At 42.3% G+C, this 20,823-nt stretch overlaps 1 protein-coding gene across 1 annotated transcript in view; it reads right to left on the bottom strand.

The window, feature by feature from the left end:
* The window catches only part of LOC128836282 (cytoplasmic dynein 1 heavy chain 1), a 76,311-nt gene that overhangs the window by 42,914 nt on the left and 12,574 nt on the right, over positions 1-20,823 (bottom strand). Inside the window, exons 5-26 of the mRNA XM_054026394.1 lie at positions 19,168-19,354; positions 18,694-18,965; positions 17,912-18,139; positions 15,768-16,844; positions 14,935-15,114; positions 14,318-14,467; positions 10,325-10,471; positions 10,007-10,147; positions 9,616-9,792; positions 9,376-9,486; positions 9,164-9,283; positions 8,593-8,832; positions 7,823-7,978; positions 5,959-6,072; positions 4,845-4,955; positions 4,552-4,761; positions 3,843-3,989; positions 3,355-3,521; positions 2,342-2,515; positions 1,332-1,497; positions 1,055-1,243; positions 761-955 (exon numbers count right to left, since the gene is read on the bottom strand). Coding sequence (XP_053882369.1) covers positions 761-955; positions 1,055-1,243; positions 1,332-1,497; positions 2,342-2,515; positions 3,355-3,521; positions 3,843-3,989; positions 4,552-4,761; positions 4,845-4,955; positions 5,959-6,072; positions 7,823-7,978; positions 8,593-8,832; positions 9,164-9,283; positions 9,376-9,486; positions 9,616-9,792; positions 10,007-10,147; positions 10,325-10,471; positions 14,318-14,467; positions 14,935-15,114; positions 15,768-16,844; positions 17,912-18,139; positions 18,694-18,965; positions 19,168-19,354 — 4,659 coding nt within the window. The remainder of the gene's footprint in view (positions 1-760; positions 956-1,054; positions 1,244-1,331; positions 1,498-2,341; positions 2,516-3,354; positions 3,522-3,842; positions 3,990-4,551; positions 4,762-4,844; positions 4,956-5,958; positions 6,073-7,822; positions 7,979-8,592; positions 8,833-9,163; positions 9,284-9,375; positions 9,487-9,615; positions 9,793-10,006; positions 10,148-10,324; positions 10,472-14,317; positions 14,468-14,934; positions 15,115-15,767; positions 16,845-17,911; positions 18,140-18,693; positions 18,966-19,167; positions 19,355-20,823) is intronic.

The following is a 20,823-nucleotide window of genomic DNA, read 5'->3' as shown; positions in this document are numbered from 1 at the left end:
TGAAAGCTCCAACTTGTACAAAACACAGCACTCTAGTTTCTTGGCAGCACAGACTGCTACAAACACCATTCTGTGGCTTTGCACTCTACACTTGTTCCCCAATTAGAAGTTTAGGTCAAGGTTTATTTTATGGGAGCCTTTGAACAACAGGACAGATTGTCAGTTGCACTCATCTGGTGGAAAGTAGAGCTTCTTAGGAGGAGCTGGAGTTATGCTATGAATTCAGTGGGCAAGAAGTGATGGACTTTCATAGCTAAACGCAAAAAACATTCAGTTTAGCTTTTCTTTCTTCAAAAAGTTCTTCACATGCCTATGACAGCCCCTCACACAAACACCGAAGTTTTAAATTAAGCTATTTGTCCTATAAGTTGTTTGTATTTTTAAACAGCTGAAGGAGCTCAGACACTATGGTTACTGGAGCCAAGTACATAGATAGATGATAAAAGTTAATATAAACTGTAGATTTATAAATCTATCTACTCTCAGAATACGAGATTGGGTGGTATATTCCAAAAGTTGTTTCTATTCACTAAATAATTCTTCAGAATCTTATGCTACACTGACACTTAAGTTTATAGACATTATTTCAAGTCAGGCATATGTAATATCTACAGAAACAGCTGTTACTCAAGAAAGCTTGATGGGAATATTTTAGTTTTCCCTAAGTGTCAGTTTCATGATTTGAAGATGGACAGATTGTATTTAAATTTTGTAAGAGACCGAATGACTACTTGAGGATGGGGAGAAGAGTATTACTTACCAAGTGTTCCAATTTCCTTCTGCGGAGAGGTGGCTGTTCCATCAACACAGAGTCTGCTAACACGTTCAGCGTGACTTCAACATTAGCCAGCACAGAGTGCAGAGGACTGCTGTCTCCATCGCCACCCATACCATTCAGAGCAGATTCCACATTCTCTGACCATGCAATTTGGGCTGACAGGACAACAAGCTGGGCCTGAACATTTAAAATACAGTTAGATTTTTGCTACAAGTTGTTCCTCCCACAATAGTGTATTATATAGTTTACTTAGACAAACGTGAATAAGATGGATACCTGATATTTGTCAATCCAAGAAATATAGAGAACTGGATCAATTGAAGTTGCTTTACCAAAGATTTCTACTTCAGTAACAGACTCAGCAAGCAGCTTTGCCAGTGTGACCCTCATTTCTTTTTCAACAAGTGTGAGCCACTCATTGATCTTAGGATGTTCTGTGATAGACACAGGTGTTTTGAACAGCACCTGAAACAATTAAAATTTAAGTGTAATTTTAGTTTTAATTTAGACCAGGTTTGTAAGTTTGCAAAAAACCCCAAAGACGCAGCTCTACCTCCTCTCCTTCTCGTGATGAGATCCCCAGAACAACAGTGTTCTCTTCATTCAGGATGATGCTAGAAACTCCAGCAAACATTTTCTTGAAATGTTTCTGGAGCTTAGCTACATTCTTGCTGTTTCCTATGATTTCGAGCAAGTCCTCATCACCAACGAAGTAGAACCTAGTATTAGAGATAAGGTTAAAGCTTTTTAAAACAACTGACCACTGAGGTCAAAGAAATTATTTTTTTTTAAATTAATTGAAGGCCAAGAATTAATATAGTTACTTGAACCCACTATAACCCTTAAAAAACTGGGGAAATGTCTGCTAGTTTGTGCAATGCTGTGTAATTCCTTTCCTCCATACTTCTGTTAGCTCATAGTAAAAATACATGAGGGCTTATTCTCTGCACCATTTTAGTCTATCTAGAGTTTTCTTCCCACTTTAACACCTCATTAGCAAATAAATGCCAAGTATTGAAAGATTATGAGACAGCAAAGCTCCCGCTCTGAACACATGCTTGACGTGGAGGTTATGTTTAAAATCTACAATCCAAGGACATCCCATACTACTGAGAATTGAAGGTGAAACAAAACGCAACATGATTCAAATACAGAATGACACCAGTTCTTAAGCTTTGGTATTTGGTTAAAGAGATTCCCAAGGGCTCATTTAGTTTAATGAAACAAAACTAATTTGAGAATTTCATTATTCAGTACCAGGTTAAACAGCCTATTAAGCAATATTTATATTCAAATTATGCCATTTAAGTTACTAATCACAAGTGACCCACAAAGAAATTGAAGTTTGTCACTTCCCAGGAAATGGGGCCATAAAATGTCTAAATTGTTCACCCTTTATTTTTTATGATTCCAAAGCATTCGTGTTTTGATGTCTGCCTATGCATTAGAAGGTTGCTAGCGGAACACAATAAAAGGAAGTACTTAGGCACTACTGTGCAAACTAACACAATTCACATTAGAGTTTATTCCAGCACAATTGGTTGAGGAGATGAAATTCCTTACCGAGGAAAGGAGGATCTCTCCCTCTCCAGATATTCTCCCAATGCTTTCTGGATCTTTCCAAGCAAGTCTGCTAATCTCTCCAGTGACCTTTGTACACCTTGGATGTTAAGAACATCCATCACAAGGGGAGATTTGGATACTTTTTTCATAAGTGCCAGAAATTCAGTACTGATGCTGTTAGTGAGCGAGAAAAATATTAAGCACACATTAAATGAGGGATACAATAGTACAAGTTCAGTTATTGAGCATGAAAAAGGGTGATGTCTATTAATTTTATTAATATTGTCTGAGTATTATGGTGTGGCTGGCTTTATGCTACACTAAAGATGAATTCTAGTTGGCGCACTCCACGTGGTAGCCAAGAACTAGACAATGACTAACTCAATTGCCGGTGCTCAAATGGACTATACAGTAAATCCACTGCTAATGTCTACCTCTGACTCTCTGGAGAGGTGCATACGTCTGTCCTGGGACACCTGAACCTAGTCAAAGGCTTTGAAATGGATAAGAGACTGCTTGTTAGCTCAGGGTGGGAGACATCAAATGAAGACTGGATACAGGCAGAGACTGCAAGGGTGCAATCTACCTGCCTAGCCCAATGCTAGATGATAGGTGGGACAAAAAGGGCTACCTAAACTTGCAAGGAAAGACTAAGGTCTAGATAACTTCTGGGTCTACAGGTCTTTTATTGTTTTAACCCTTTATGTGCAAAAGAAAACTATCCTTATGAACAAGCTGTTCTATCACTGCACTCTCATACGGTCATAGGCTTCCAAAGTCTGCAGCAGGGGCCAAAACCCAGATGGATCTGCTGAGAACACTATTGGTGAACAAGACTATTTTGCTCTGGGTCACTAGAACAAAAAAGTTGGGGCGAATCACAGAATTCACTGAGAGAAGTGCAGACCTATCACTCGGAAGGGGTGCGCATGCAGCAGGCAGAGGAATAAAGTCAATGGTGCAGTTTGCCCTGAACTGTAACAGAATTTCACACAAATCCAAAATAAGTGTACCTTTGGAACCTCTGTGTTTCAACAGGCAGTAAGTGCTTAATATCAGCACTACCAGTGAAGATCCCCTCCAGATAGACCCATCGCCTTTGGACATCTATCCAGACATCAAAGAGTGCCATGATGCGATTCAATTTGTCCTCCCAGCTAAGGGCATCTTCTTCAAACACCTAAATGTTACAAAAACCATTAACATTCAGTTTACCTTAAAAAACAAACAAACAAAAAAGACACTTCAGCTACAAATCAGCATGATTTTAAGAATTTGGACAAGTAACACTAATCAAGCTAGTTTAAGAACTGAATTGGAAATAATTTTGCAAGTTTGGTTAAAGCTATAAAAAGGTATAATCACAGTTATACACCTAGTTATTTGCCAAATTTGGCGTACACAGTGCCAGCTGAACAAATGTGCACTAGGAAAAGAATACTAAAACAAGGAGGGAGCCAAAGCTAATTGAAGAGAAAAATAAAGTAATTTTACATTATACCTTGTAGTATGGTGATAACTTCATGGCTGACACACTGTTAATGTGCTCCTTGACCTTGTTGAAGAGATCATCCCAACCACGAATCAAACGACATTTGTTCTGATAGTTAACCAAATCCAGTTCATAAGTGTTCCACACTTCTCTTATCTTTAAGAAAAAAAGAAGTCAGGTTATGAACTCCTGACTGAAATAAATGTAAAAATTAAAATTACTTTCTATAATGTAGAAATGTAGATACATGAGCTTGATTCTTATCTTTTTACAGAGCAAGAGCTTCATGGATTGCTGTGAATCATATGGTGGAAGATTTCATAATTATGTCTTGCGGGTCAGAGTTAAAGTTATTAGAACTCATAAAATGAAATTACAGAAGGCAGTTTCCAGTATTCTACTTAGAAGTTTTAGAATAGTAACGTACTATGTATTTTACTTGATTTACCTTTAAGTTTAAGTTACAGTACCTTCAGTAAACTTGCAAAGCTTTTAATAAAACCCCTAAACCTATGGGGATTCATGTTGTGTCAATTTTTGTGTTAAATTTACTCAGTTACTTAGAACTAAAAGTATATGGTGAAGGTCTAAAGTATTTCACTTTCACCATCCTGGGTATCCAAAATCCAACTTGTTACATAGCTGTCAGCAAATTAATTTACACCTCTAAAACCTCTCCTGCACAACAGGTCTAGTGTATGTAATGATAGATACTAGCCTGTTTCAAGAACTCCTCCAAAGCCATCTCTCCCTGAGCCACAAGAAGTACATCTTTGACAATTGCTTCATTCTTTTGCAAGTCAACATCCCAGATCTGTCCCAGGGTTAGTTCAGAGACAACCCAGTTCACATGAAGTCTCTTCATCAGCTGCTTCCAGTGACGATCTTTAAGAGCCTCAGATTTCAGTTCAATCACCAACATGTTTATCTAGAACACGAGACAGCACATATTAAGTTAATGGATGCACTTATCCTTGATAACTAATTAAAAAAAAATTAAGTACAGCTTACCTTCATGTAACCCTTCAGAAGTCTCTGAACATATTCATAGGAGGCATACTGCCGCAAACGAGCGGGGAAGTTTTTCAACTGGTTCAGTAAGCCGTCCAAATTTTGTCGAAGCTGTCAATAAAATACAGAAGCCATGAAAGAATTCATCTACCAGCAACATTATGAGAAACACAATCACTCTAGTAAACTGAATATTAGAACAGTTATCAGTTTTACTTACAGTTTGTCATCTTAACATTTTGTTAAACTGTTCTTTAAGAATGGGAGAATCACCTTTAGATAATATTGATCATGCTTTCCTATTGTGCATATATTTAATTTTGCTAACAATAAATATAGCTGTAAACAAGGCAGGCAAACCAAATCCTAGATGTACGAAAACATTCAATTGCCCCTCAAATCTCATCATTCCAACAGATTCGCCACGCTTTTGTTGATATATTCCATCTCAGCACATTATATGGAGTCCACAATACTGCTTGAAGCTTAATTCATGACCGTTGGTACAATACTAGTTCTGTCTATCCCTTGATCATTGGAGTAGCACAGCATGAAGTAATTTTACACTAGATCACAGTGGTCATGAAATTGTGACATTCTTCCTTACAGATCAGAGGCAGAAGCCTTGTTTCAGGTTTATGTATCCAAGAAGCATCAGCTTGAACAATAGCTTTTCATCAGTGAAGCTGGACAAGTGTTTGAGAAAAGTGCTAATTTAGATTAACTTAATTTCAAGAAACAGATATAGCATCAATGCTTGTCCTCTGCAGATGTAGCCTATAATTAAATATATTTAAGGTTGTGCAGTTTCTGCAATCCTGATAATTTTTCAGGTTTTGCTTTGTAAGCCTTATCCTGTTGAAGCTTCAGTTAAGAGGAAAAGTTATTTCTGCTGCTCAGTGCCGCAAGTTAGATTAGATGGAGGCTGCATTCTCAGTAATGAATTCTATTTTTCATATGCCAAAAAAACCCAGAGACATAAGCACCATACCATACATTCTGGCTCATTTTCAAGTTGTTAGAGCATTTAAAATGTACTTTTACCTAAAAGGCGAAGAGTCTAATAGTATAGTTGTAGTTATGATTTCTATATACACTGAATAAAAAAAGGTACCTTGCGAGGCTGTACTGAAACCCATGGCTGCTCCTTCATCTGATCAATCTGGTCCCAGACCTTGGAAAGCTCAGACCAAACTCCTTTGAGGTCTTGTAACTCTTCTAAAGCTACCTACAGTACAAAGGGATACATCAAACTTCGGTCAGTAATATAGAAAGGATAGATACTTATTATCATTAAGTTAGATAGAACTTCTTAAACAAATCATTGGGATAGGAACTTGGCCAGGGTACTGGTAATTGGACAGAGACTTGATCCTAGAGCTTGCCTAGCGCATCTCTGGTGGCCCAAAAGGAGTTACCATATGTTGGCTGCTCAGTAGCTTAAGTCAGGGCTTGTCTCCATGGCAAGTTACTGCACAGCACGCAAGAGTGAACGCCTATAGTATATCAAACTTGCCTTGCAGTAACGTCTCAGGTGGACACTGCTACAGTGCAGTGAAAGTCCTGGAGTGTGGCTTAGCAAAATGTGACTCAGAACAGCATTTCTCAAACTGGGGGCCGCGGACTGGGAACAGTGCTATCTCCTGGAGGCTACTGAAGCCAAGCTGGGGAGATTTTAGACACTAAAAGTGCAGTGGCACAGCAGGGCTAAGGCAGACTCACTGCCTGCCCTGGCTCCGCGCAGCTCCCTCTGGTCTCCGGCAGGAGGGGTGGGGGGGCAGGCAGCGAAAGAGTAGAAGAGGAGCAGGGTGTCTCCACGCGTTGCCCTGGCCCTGAGCGCCGACTCCGCAGCTCCCATTTGCTGGGAACTGCAGCCAATAGGAGCTGTGGGGGTGATGCCTGCGGGCAGGGGCAGTGCACAGAGATCCCCTGGCCCTCCGCCTAGGAGCCGCTGCCAGAGACATATGCTGGTTGCTTTCGGGAGCCGCCCAAGGTAAGTGCCACCCAGCTGGAACCTGCACCCTTCAGCCCCTCCTGCACCCCAACCTCCTGCCACAGCCCAGAACCTGCACCCCCTCCCAAAGCCCGCACCCTGTACCCCCTCCTGCACCCAAACTCCCTCCCAGAGCCCACACCCCCTCCTGCACCCCAACACCCTGCCCCAGCCTGGTGAGAGTGAGTGAGGGTGGGGGAGAGCAAATGACAGAGGGAAGGGGGAAATGGAGGGAGCAAGGGTGGAGTGGGGGGCAGGGCCTGAGCGGTGGGGTTGGGGGTCCCTGAAATTTTTTTCATAAAATGGGGGTCCTCGCGTCGCTGAAGTTTGAGAACCACTGACTTAGAAGCTACTTGTCACGTAGATAAGCCCTTAGGGTACGTCTTCACTACCCGCCATATCGGCGGGTAGCAATCGATTTATCCGGGATCGATATATCGCGTCTCGTTAAGACGCGATATATCGATCCCTGAACGCGCTCACCGTCGACTCCGGAACTCCAGAGTGAGCGGAGGTAGCGCAGTCGACGGGGGAGCCGCAGCCGTCGATCCCGCGCCGTGTGGACCCCAGGTAATTAGATCCAAGATACTTCCACTTCAGCTACGCAAATATAACGCAACTTCAGCTACGCATCTTGGATTGATCACCCCCTCCCCTAGTGTAGACAAGCCCTTAGTCTCATCTCTAGTTAGTTTAGTGCCCAGATTTCTACATCATATAAAGCTGCCCTCAAGTGTCTGTGGTTGCTATCTCAGTGGAAAAGCCAAGGGCTTGAGTTATGGGTATTGAGACTGAGTTACTCACCCCTAAGGCTGGACCATCCCAGTTAAGGATAGGGCACAGTGATAGGGCAGCATGAAGGGAGAACCATTGACTGCTATGCCTCCTCTATGAATGAATTGAAGGACTTCTGCCTACAAGAAGTCATCTGTCCAGAACCATTTACAAACACCAAATTCATGGATTTTTAAAAAACAGTTTGTACCTGCACACGTTCTTCACTGCCACTGAGTAGTCCTGTATCTGTTAGCTCAAGAGCTTCTTTGGCCTTTGCACATTTCTCACGATCATCTTTCAACCTACCAAATTTTCCTTCGTAAATGGTAAGTGCTTGAAGAGCCTCCTCTGGACGCAAGTTCCCCTAGAAAGAACCATATGAAGGACAACATGGCACAGATGTTAAGAGTAAGGGTTTAAGCACTTAAAATCTGTGCAGAAACTACTTCTGATTAGCATCAGACACCATGCCATCTCTTCTGCTTTAAGGAATTTTCAGTTTCCCTGGCAGACCTTTAACTCTGGGTATATGAGTTACAGATCCCTTGCCTGGGTAAGCATCTAAAGAATCATCTTGGCAAAAGAGATTTTTTAGCAGATGCTAGCTAGTAACATTTACTTTAGGACACAGGTTCAACAAGATTCTTCTTCTCACCAAATGCTCTATAGAGTGCACACTCCTTATTGCTAGTTAAATTTGTAAAAATCAAGTTACAATAGAGGTGTTTCTGTTTTAAAATGCAAGTTAAGTCAGGGAAAGTGTTGGGGTTTTAAACCAAGAGCAAAAGACAAGGTACACTTTCTGCCAAGTCACTAGGAAACCCCGTAGAGAGGATTCACATATCTGCATCAAAATCTGAAGGTAACATCTATGCCCCCCGACCCCTCCAGTCTATTTCAGGGTTACTGAACAACCTTTTGTTACAGAATGCTAACTTTCTATAGTGAGTTCAGCAAAGAGGCACGAAAAAAACTCACTGTCACAGGCTTAGTTTTCTCCCAGTCAGTCAGCAGGTCAGTTGTACGGCTCTCCACTGCTCGATCCTCTTGAACGATCTTCATTTGCAAGTTTGCTACTTGTTGCTGAATGGCAGAATCCTTGCGACGCATTATGTCATTGAAAGCACCCCACTCTCCTTCAATGTTGTCAATGTATAACCAGGAGGAAGGGAACTGGAACCTCTGTTTCTCTAGCAAGCGCTGACCATTGCGGTAAAGCTACAGTCCACACAAACATTGTTAGAAGGTGACCTACTTTAATTTCTCTGTTAGCTAGAAGTTCAATTAGAAATTCAGATAGCGAGAAGTCTAAAGAGAAATCAGCAATAGATCAGCCTAAAGAACCCTCAGAAGTATAAAGTAACTCAGTAAAGCTCACTATAGAATCTTGGTTTGAAAGTGTTTATCTAGAAGAGTTACTAGGACAGGAGATTAGAAGCAGGGTTTCTCTTAGCAGGCTTAGACTGGTCATGATCAATTGTCCCCTCGCTGTAAAAAAGCTCTTAAGGATTTCCAGAAACAAGATGTTAGTAAGAAAGTGACAACTTACCTCAACTTGTTTCTCAAACTGCTTGATTTTACGTTTCAGGGATTGTACATATGTGATGAATGTCACTGCATCTGATGTGCTAGCAGTGTCCACTGAATGCTGCTCCAACTCTTGACGGGACTGTTAGAGGGGGGAAAAAAACCCAGTATTTTAAAAGGTGGATGTAGCAAGTTGATATTGTAATAAGGAATCATTCTTTGGACTAGTCTTACCTTAGAAATTTGTGAGTGGAACTCTGTCATGTTCTGACCTAGCATTTGGCCAAATTTACTGAGTACTTCCTTATGCCAAGAGTCATATTTCAAGTTCACCTTAGATTGTACCTACAATCAAGAAAGTTTACTGAGTATTACTATTCGTTATGAAGTCTCATTTTAACCTCTATAAGCCCATTTTGAAGTTTATTTCTTCATGTTACTTCTACAAGATGCACGAAACTTTCAGGTTCTTACCTTCCCATAGTCTATGATAACAGGTCCAAATTCCTTCCTGGTTTCTGCATTGTCAAAGGTTCCTCTAGCCTTCCTTATCTGAACTAAGAGGGCTTGCCACTTATTTAAATCTTCTCCAAGACGGTTATATATGTTTTCAGCTTGCATATCCCATAAGCACTGGTACTGCAGCCATACCTATTAACAAGTACATTAAAAAAACCTCCATGTAACAGTGAATTTTCAGAATGTAGATACTTTCCTTATTTATGTAACTGAATTAATGGGGATTACAGTAAACAGGTAACATTGTTGGATTTAGAAGAGCTCTTCTATATCTTTCATCAAAGGTAACGCCCATCAAATGCGTTATTCTACAATTTCAAACTGAAAATCAGAACTCATATCCTACCTTAACGTACTGTTCAACCTCTGTCACAATGCCCATAACAGCTGAATAAGACTCCTCAAGTGCTACAGGACCATCAGGCATCCGTGTTAAGGCATTCCGATAGAACTTCTCTTCCTCAGACAACTCATAGTGTACTCCCACCTGACAAGACCCACAATTAAATACAAGTTGCATATACCAAGTTCAGAATACATGGAGCAATTTTTGAAAATGAAAACTGGCCTTCATAACCATTAAAGATTACATTATCTGTATACAACTGCAATGCAACTGTTAGAGCTATCTTATTAGATTTATAAATAAATTTATTATACTTACCTGGTATCTTTGACTTTGAATTCTGGGTAGTGACAGTATTACCATTTTCCAGGAAAACATTTCTTGATAGAGCTTATATCTGCATTCTTCAATTGGTGGATTCAAATAAATCACCTGGTTGGTTATCCTCAGTTCATGTACAACATTCTACAGGTATAGAAAGACACCACATTCAGTTTCAATTTTGCTAAATAAGAACTTGCTGGGCCAGCTGAAGATAAACACAAAATTTTAGACAAAGCCTGCAACCTCTTCTTCTTCGAGTGATAGTCCCAATTGTATTCCACTGACAGTTATTAACAAGCAGGGTGCGAGGAACATGATGGAACTGTGGAATGGAGCACAGCTGCGCCAAGTGAGGCATCAGTCGCAGTCTTGCACCAAGGCATAATGGGAAGAGAGATATGTACCAAACTCCACATGACTGCCCTACATATTTCTAACTGGTACATTGTGAAGCGCAGTTGTAGTCAATGCTTGCGCTCTTGTGGAGTGGGCTTGTACCCCAAGGCATGGGGACAGTTCTGATAACTGATAGGGTAATACACCCCAAAACCCACTTCGAAATCCCCTGAATGGAGATCATTTGCCCTTTAATCCTTCATGCTATTGTGATAAAATGTCTAGGGGACTTCATGAATCATCTCATCCTCTGAAGGTAGAAAGCCAGGGCCCAGCAGACATCGAGGGAGTGACGGCGCCATTCCTCCATGGAGGCATGAGGCTTCAGAAAGAAAGCAGTTAAGTGTATGGGTTGGTTGAGAGGAAAATGGAATACAATTTTTGGCAGAAACTTGGGGTGCAAGCACAGTGAAACACTGTCCTTACAGAACATGGAAAAGGCGGAGGGGTTCGTCACCATAACCCTCAGTTCTCCAACCTAGAAGTATTAGTTACCAGGGAAGTGACCTTCATGGAGAGGAGAGACAGACAGAGGAGGTGGCCAGAGGTTCAAAGGGAAATTCTGTCAACACCGTGAGGAGAAGGTTGAGGTCCCATTGGGGGAGAAATGGATTGAAGGGGAGGATAAGTCCATCGGAGGTCCTTCCAAAACCTGGTAGTCAAGGGTGAGTAAAGAGAGTGCCCCTCCGCAGGAGGATGAAAGGCACTGCTAGTGGTTATGTGCACCTTGATGGAGTTGAGAGTGAGGCCTGACGTCTTCAGGGAGAGAAGATAGTCCAAAAGAAGAGGGATGTCCACAACTTCAGGAGCAAGACCCCTCTGATGGATCCATGAGGTGAAACGCTTCCACTTGGCCCTACAGTACTGCCTTGTGGATTCTTCTCTGCTCTTCAAGAGGATGTCTTGTACTGCTGACGAAGGTTCTTGCTCTAGTGAAGATGCCCATCCAAAAAAAAAAACAAGCTCTAATGAGAATCTCTGGATTGGGATGCTAGGTCCCGCTGCCATTTTGTTTGAGGAGTTCTAGAAAAGCTGGCCACAGAAGCAGGGGGATATGCTGACGTGAAGAAGGGAAACCAGAACCAGCAAGGTCAGAAGAGGCCAGAGTGACCGTCATTCTCTCCCATCTGATCTTGTGTAGGACACGTGGCAGACGTTTTAGGGAGGAAAAGCATAATTGATCTGGTCGGACCTGAAGAGGACTAAGGCATCACCTTGGGAAAGGTCAATGAGCCCCTCTCTCCCCCAGAGGAATATTGGGTGCATTTGATGTGGACATGTGAGGCGAAGAGGTCCCTGATCAGAATCCCACAGCAGTTAAAAATGTTGGTGACCACGGTGTCGTGGAGCTCCCATTTGTGATCGGTCATGAATTTCCTGATGAGAGAGTTTGCAATTATGTTTGAATTCCGGGGAGGTATGCTGCTGACAACGGGATCTTGTGAGCAATGCACCAATCCCAAAGATGAACTGCCTCCATACAAAGCATAAGTGACCTCATGCCCCCTTTTTTGTTGATTTAGGCAACAGATATAGTCTTGTCTGACATGATGAGAACATGATCTAGGATATTGATGGGCATCCAGGATTCCAATACTCCTGAGTCATGTGCTCGCCCAGGTGGGCACTCCATCTGACAAGTAACGCATCTGTGATGATAGTCATGCTTGGAGGATGGAAGGATGGGTATTCTGGTTCAGACCTGACCTGGATCTGTCCACCACTAGAGGGAAGAGAGAAGCTCTTGGGGAACGGTTAGTAGAAAGTCCGTGATAATTTATGGGAAAATAGGTCCTCCGGAGCCACAGCTGTAGGCAACGAAAGTGGAGAGAAGTTAAGGCAGTAATGTATGTAGAAGTCACCATATGGTCAAGAAGAGAAAGGCAAGTCCTGGCCAGAACAGAAGGACTGGAAATTGCAGTGGAAATCAGCTCGTGTAGGGCCTGGAACCTGTCCTCTGGGAGGTGGGCACATGCTTATATTGCATTGATACAGGCCCCAATGAATTCTAGGGACTGTGTGGGATCCAATTGATTTTTTGATGTTTACACTCACCCGCCAGCAAGGAGTCTAGTGTAAGCAGCATGAAGGTAAGGAATGACCCTCCCCTTTGGCTGCTAGCAGCATGATCAAATCGTCAAGGGAATATAGAGACCCCTTGGCAGTGGAGCTGGTCCACCGCTCCTGAGAAAACTTTGGTGGAGACTTGTGAAGCAGTGGTGAGTCCAAAAGGTAGAACCTTGAATCTCAGGAAACGTCTGTGGGTAGGATGGATATCCACATGGAAGTAAGCAACCTGCATATCGAAGCCATAAACCACATGCCTCCTTCTAACAAAGGAACGATGGCTGCTAGAGTGACCATATGAAACTTTGGCTCGTGTATGAAGCAGTTGAAATGATGGAGGTCTAAGATTGGTCTCCACATGCTCCACTTTGGGACTAGAAAATAGGTGGAATAGAACCCTGCACCCTGACAGGTCATAGGAACAGGTTCTATCACTACCCTTTGCAGGGGAGAGTCCACTTCTTGGCCGAGTAAGACTTGCACTTGATTGCTAGTGCGTAGATACCCAGTGATCACAGAGCAGCTCTGGAGTCTTTGTGGGAGTAGAGGGAATCATCTGTCTTGGGGGAAAGTGTGTAAGTGGCTGGAGTGTGCCAGACAGTCCAGGCCAGTTGAACAGCATCACTGATTGGTAGAGCCATTACACACCACGGAGTGTAAGCTATCAGACAGCTGGTGCTGTTTGTTCTGTACAGTGGACTGTGGAGGGTACTAGCCACCCTATGTAACAGTTCTTGGAACTGACAGTAATCATCCGGGCGTCAGGAGGAAGAAGACGACACTACAGCATCTGGAGATGATGAAGGGAACTGCTCTGGTTCCAGCGGTACTGTCAGAGTTGGACTAAGAGGAGCACCTGTCAACACTGGTTCAGAATGCCTACTCAATGACTGTCAAAGAGGTGAGGTGGGGGAACTCCTCTTGAGTGGAGTGGGAAGGTTCCAGAGGCAGATACTGAGGCCACAATGCCCAGTATGCCCAACCAGGCAGATCTGTTGCTGTGGAGGGCCCCAAAGAGCAGGGTACCAATGGTTCCGTTGCTGGGGAAAGGGAGGGTACGGCCATTAAGTCTACGGAATCTTAAGGTAATCATACTGGTTCTGGGAGGGGCAGATCCTGCACTCTGTCCAAGTCCTCCAATGCCAAAAAATCAAAGCCTAGTTTGAATGGCGGTGCCCTCAGAACTCGTGGATCCGCAAGAGCCATAGGGGAATGGGCAGGAACATGACCTGAAGGAGGAAAGTCTAATGTAGAAAGGGGGACTGCCTCGGTACCAAAGGTTCCCTGACTTCAGTGAAGCAAAGGCGTATATGTGGACCAAGAGATGCTCCTACTTTCAAATGCTCCAGCTTCTCACGCATGGCGTGTGCATATAACCCCCAGTGGAATACAAACCATAACCATAACTAGAAGAACTTGCATTATATAGCAATACGTACCACAAGAGTACTTATTTCTACTCAAGGTTCTGTATTGTCTTATTTTAACAAAAAGCATAATGAGTAACCATCAAATGTAACTTACTTTGATCTTTGGCTCCCCACCAGGCTTGTGACTGACTTGAGGTGCATCTGTATCCATGTCAACTTCTGCTTTATCATCAGCTTGTCCAAGAAGAACTTGGGTCCAAGCTCTCAGCCCAGCCTGTAGTCGAACTCCTAGTATTCGTTCAATCTAACGGAGGAAGAAGCCATATTGAAAACAAATACAAAGAAAACTGGCAGAAAGACACTTATGTGGTGTCTCTAAGATTCCCCCATTGTCAAGAAATCCCTGAAATTTTTAGATACAGTAGTACTTTTAAAGGATGAAAATTCAGCTTTACATCTTAACAGGAGTGTTTTTTTTTTTTTTTAATTAAACACTTTTTAAGCAAAGGAAGTTTAAGTCAACATGTTACAATACAGTTTAGAGTATTTAAAACCTAGGTTTTAGGAGGGGACCTAAATATCAGATTTACTGCCATGCTGTCCCAAGAAAGAGGATTTCACCTTAGCATTATGATTAGTATTGTCTGTATTAAGATGCTGATGTTCACCCACATCTGAAAACCTGTTCCCTACCCTGACATATTCAACCATCCATTAAGCTATTATCCTGTCACCTTTGAAGGCTATGTTCGCTTTGAGTGAAAGACCTACCTCCATATCCAACTTATTGACCCAGATCGGCAAATTGGAATATGAATGAAGATTCAAGTCATCCACAGCTTTTTGAACTCTGTTCAAGATTTCTGAAAAAGTCTTATGATCATACATGCAGGTTTCCAAGGATCGAACTTCCAGGTCTATTTTTTCTTCAATAATGAGCAGATCATCCACCTAAGGGAAAATTTAATGTTAGTACTTTGCTGATACCAGTCGGCCATGTTGGTGAAAGTGATAAAACATCCCTCTCTCACAAACAGAGCTACATCCATTCTTGCAAGGGTGCGAGTCATTACTTTATGTTCATTCATTGAAACTTACTGAAGTCTCTGGGAACTTGCCTCATAATGGAGATGTCAGAATTTGGCTAATTCCCTTAATCTAAAAGGGAGATACTGAGAAACACGCATCCAGGTTTTTAAAAAGTAACTGATGCTATACTAGAGTATAAAGCATTAATACAAAGTGTGTTCATATTATAATCACTAACTAAAATGTTTCAGTAGCTACTTTACTAAATTAGCCTTTTTTTTTCAAGATATGGTTTCTCTACCACCACCCAGAGAACATTTGCCACATTACCAGGTAATAATCTGAGAGCATACATCTTGTCAATGGTTTCTCTGTTCAGTGACTTCAATACTATAAGACATTGGAATCTATGCAATAGTTGCATAAACAGTTAGATTATTTTCCAAGAGGAAGACAGCTGTGTCCTGAATAGTATACAATCCAAAACTAAACTATTTTGTTGCTAATAAACTCAACTGCCACTGATATGTGCAGAGTCTCACTTAGAAAAAAAGAACATAATCAGTAGAACAAACCTTTTCTTGGAAGCTGAAGACAGTCTCTGCTAGGCGTTGTACATAGGGGTCAAGTTTGTATGACTCCCACACCAGGGCAATACCTTCTCCAATCAAAGCCTGCACTTCCTTCTTCAGACCGGCTACCAACAGAGAAATAGTGTTACGCTCTTCCACCTTCTCACACGTCCGTTCATACGTCCGGACACTTTCAATCAGAGAAATAGCAAAAGGATAGAGCTGGTTTGCTTGGTGAGCTTTGTTGACAATTGCAAGTGGAACACGAAATCCAAACCATTTAAGGTTGCGTACTTCTTTTGAGAGTGTTATTATTTCTGGGAGAAAGTTGACTTTTAGTTTGAGGACATTTCCGGTTCGGCCTCTAACACGAGTGCTTTCAATAGTGAAGATACGGCCACACACACCAAGGTTGCGCTGCTGAACCTTCCTTGCCCAATCATCAAATATTTCTTGAGTGTTGAGCTTCATACGGAAACTGTCGCCATCTTGCTTCAGCTTCTGCCCTTCAACATGGTTCTCCCAACCTTTGCCAAGCACATCTTCAACACGCTTCATGTAGGCTGTGAGCTGTCGATCAATCTGTTTGGCCCAGATTATAGACCCAGACACGGGAGGCAAGTCACGAACATGACTCATTTTGCAAGCTTGACTTTGTGGGTATTGTACCTTGAATTTGTCATGAAGAGACTCGATATCATCTTTTACACGCTGGATCAACTGTGTTTGATATTCACGAATAGCACCCCGAATGTGAGGTCTGACAAACAAAGCATTGAATCTGGAGAAGATCCTGAACATTTCATTAGCATTCTTTGCTGTGCCAAGCTGGTCTCGTAGACGAGCAGTTATTCTTGTTTCAACCCTATCAATTCTTTCATCATACCGTTTCATTGCTGCCTCCCAGGCTTCTGTACCTTCTTTGGAAACATCTAAGCCATCTACTTCTTTAACATTCTCATAAGCAAGATTTACTTCTTCAATAGCATTAGCATCTGCAGCATCAAAAAGGACTTCTGCTACCTTCATATCCTGGGGTTCAGGTACATCTCCTTGATTCTGTTGGGCAACAGCTGTGACCTGCATAAAGTCACATAGTTTAGTTAGCTCTCCAAGACTCACTGATCTAAAGGTTTTTGTGTCACACACATTTTGAGAGTTAAGCATTTTATGTACACACTGTAAAAAGACATGCAATTAATTTTTTGCACTGTACTCAGTTGACTAAATCCTTTAGAACCTAAGGGTGCAAATTTGTAGGGTATTCATCTGCAAGTAAGATGAGGAGAGTATACCTTATGCTGCACAATGTTTAGTAATAATGAGAGATTCTCCGCTTTAAACTTGTACTGTAGTTATTTGCCATATTCAAAATCAAGCGATCCAAACTTAAAGCAAGTTATTGTATGCAGTATCCATTTTTTCCATCACATGGAAAAACAAGCCAGCATTAGAGTGCTTTTATTCATGGAGTTAAGTATGTACACTTTAGCCTTATTACTAGCAAAAAGTGGACGAATGTAATACCATTCTTCTCATTAATGTCAGTTAATCATTTTCAGTTTGCTTACTATCTTTCACTGCTTTCAGGGTATAAAGACGGAGAATAATTTAACAGGATTGCTCTGTTTGGAAAACTAAAGATTATTTAAAAACATGCCCTCAAGGCCTGAAAATAAATCCCTAGATTCTTTTTCCATTTGAAGAGAGATTATACAGAGAAAAAGCATTGCTGTTTGCATGAATACAAAAGTGATCAGTTACAGATTGAACTGGTACTGGTAAGTTTCTAATGTAGCTGAAAATGGGTCTTTACCACTATGTCACAGATGTCAAAACTTTGAAATAACTGTTTAACTTGCTACAGGTCCAGCAGAGGAACTCGCAGCTATGCGAGTGATTGTACGTTCCTTTCCATGGTGAATTTCGAATGCTTCTAAGAGTTCTACTCAAATTCTAATGGTTATGTTTTGCACGTTCCTTTAGTCAGCTGTTTGCAGGGGAACACAAGTAATTTTGCTTTTGTGAGTGACTAATGTGACTGGCTTGTGTCTGCAGGTGGACTTTCATAAAAAGAGATGGGAAACTGCTATATCTTTACCAGATGTATAGGCAGTTACCCTAATTAGGAAGGAGTGGAACTCTACCTGAGGTCTTAAGACTCTCACAATAACTGCTCTCAGCTGCTCATGCTGGCGCCTGAACTTCCTCATTTGATCAAGACGAGCTTGCAGTTTCCTGTGAGCAGGATTGATACGCCACACCATCTTCAGATTCTCTTCTCTCTTTCTCTTCACAATGTCTCTCAGCAACACTTGTAGTTTCTCATATTCATCATCCCAAGTTTGGAAGACTTCAAAACATGCAACCATAACCTGAAAGTTTAAGAATGTAAACTTGTTTGACTCTCAAACGACATGCTCTCATATCTGCATTTAGTGCGTTACTTTAGCTATTACCGCATTTGATACCCTAGACCAGGGGTGGCCAACCTGTGGCTCCGGAGCCACATGTGGCTCTTCAGAAGTTAATATGCGTGCGGCCCTTGTATAGGCACCGACCCCGGGGCTGGAGCTACAGGTGCCAACTTTCCAATGTGCTGGGGGGTGCTCACTGCTCAACCCCTGGCTCTGCCACTGGCCCTGCCCCCACTCCACCCCTTCCCCTGAGTCTGGAGTGCCCTTGCTCCTCACCCCTCACCCCCCAGAGCCTCTTGCACGCCACGAAACCGCAGATCGGGCGGTGCAGGGAGGAAAGGGGAGGCACTGATTGGCAGGACTGCCAGTGGGCGGGAGGCGCTCTGAGCAGGGGGTACGGGAGGGGTGCTGACGGTGGGCTGCTGACATATTACTGTGGCTCTTTGGCAATGTACATTGGTAAATTCTGGCTCCTTCCCAGGCTCAGGTTGGCCACCCCGCCCTACACGTACCTTTTCAAACTCTTCATAGGCAACATGCATCAGTTTTCTGGTTCCCAATACTTTAAGTAGCTGAGAACTCAGGTCTCTTGAAATGGCTTCCACTAGACGCAGTGCCCTTTGAATGGGGTACTTTGTATTTCTGATTTTTCTCAGATGGGTGAATATTGCCACAAGTGCCTGTCTTATTTTGTCCAGTTCAGTAGCAGACAACAAGTCATTCAAAGGAAAGTCTTTCATCAGTGGATTATAGTCATTTACAGTTTCCAGTGCCTGTTTTAGACCTAAAGACAATACAAGAGAGTTAAATTTAATTGACTTCACTGTGTCAATTCCATCTGGCCAGTTGAAAGGCCATATTTTTCACTTCATACAAGGTGAAGCTTTTTGATTGCAATGTTGACATTTAACTAGTGTAACTATATCACAAGAGCTAAATTTCTACAGAAACTGCTCATTAATCTACAGCACATTGCAATTTCTTACCTGTGTCCGTGTCAAAGCTGACAGTAGCATGAAAACGTTTGCCATGTTTCAAGATATCTAGCGTCAGGAGGACTTCTGGGCTTTCACGCTTCTCCTGAATGCGGTACAGAGCACGTTCCAAGTTCAGCCAGAAACTAATTTCCTGTAAAGCCGTGCCTGACGCAGGATCTCGATCCAGTTTGGTCACCTTAAAGGCATAAATGAAATGTTGAAGAGAGTGATATGCTTTTTTTTGTATAACTGTTTATTAATAGAAGTGCAAACCTAACTAAAACAATTAACTGCCTCCACACAACTACATAGTTCAACATGCCAAAATGGAAAGATCTAGTCTACACTAGCCCACTACAAGCCATTCACCAACAACTGAAATAGTGGATGTTGCATGCAGCAGCTGTACACAAAAAGTGTAAGTTACAAAATGTTCCTAGGATAAAAGAAGAGCCAAATTAAAGGGTTTTTCCACAGGTGAGGAAATGTATTTTTTTAGGCAAACGGAGAAGGTACAAAGCTGTTATTGCCGCTGCCAAGTGGAAGTGATCCTGTGTATACTTGGGTTAGACTGAACTCATTTAGACATAGGAGTTGTGGTTGCTTTAAAAAACAAGTATAGTTGGTACCCTATCTTCATTTGGTTTAAGTCACCATGAGTTATGCAGAAAGGCACTGACCAAAGCCCCAACATAAGCCATGCTCCTTGGGGAACCTGCTGGGTGTACTAAATCAGCCCCAGAAACCAATGACTGCAGGAGCTGGCAATAAAAAGAAAGAAGGAAGCTGTGGCCTCATCCTTTGCCTCAGTGTACCCCCTCAGGAACAGTGAGAATTTGGTCATGAGAAAGTAAAAAGCCAGTATTTCATCCTTATTTAGATTATGCCTGTGTGTGTTGCAGCAAGTGGTATGTATGCATCCTATGAAATCTTAGGTATAAGTTTGCAATACATTAAAGATAGAGCAGTCAGCTTTGCTTAGGTTTGTCTCAATTATAGCATCCATCCATAAATTATTTCTAGCACTCAAAATTCAAGACTTGACCCAGATATTTCAAATTAACTAAGTGTCACTGTACAGTATTCTGTTCAAAATTTATCTTCACCACAACTTGAAAAAGCCCCACTCCTCCTTGGCAGACAGATATTATGCCCAGAGAAGAGAACCAACTCAGGCAAGGGAGTCAGTGGCTCCTTTGGAGGAAGAGTGGTGCATCATTACTCCTGTAACAGAAGGGGAGGAGATGCGAAACACAGCATGGCACAGACGCTCCTTCTCCTGTGAGAGGGAAGAGTAGAGATGCTGGAAGCCCTACTGCTTTTCCTAGAAAGGAGGGGACGCCACAAGGGGCCTTGCTGGAAAGTCAAGGCCTTACTAAGTACCCCGGAGGAGGCCTACAGAGCGGCTGGGTTGGGCATAAAACTGATTAATTCATGCTTAAGTACATTTATTATGTATGTCAGTTCAGGGCATCTGCATCTGTACTTCCCCCTCACTGGGCCAGCAAGGGCACTTACTGCCAAGCGTTAGGTCCCCTGCTGTTGCCTCTCTTGTTTGGAGATCCACATCTCTCCCTTTTAACTCAGGTAGTCCCAGGCTGCCTAGTTCCCAGTCTTCACTGTTTATTTCCCAGCACAGACAGGTTGCCAAGGGTACCTGCTTGC

This window comes from Malaclemys terrapin, chromosome 4 (assembly GCF_027887155.1).
Source record: "Malaclemys terrapin pileata isolate rMalTer1 chromosome 4, rMalTer1.hap1, whole genome shotgun sequence".
Taxonomy (NCBI): domain Eukaryota; kingdom Metazoa; phylum Chordata; order Testudines; family Emydidae; genus Malaclemys; species Malaclemys terrapin.
Note: the sequence above shows the minus strand (reverse complement) of the source record. Positions and strands in the feature narration are given on the sequence as shown.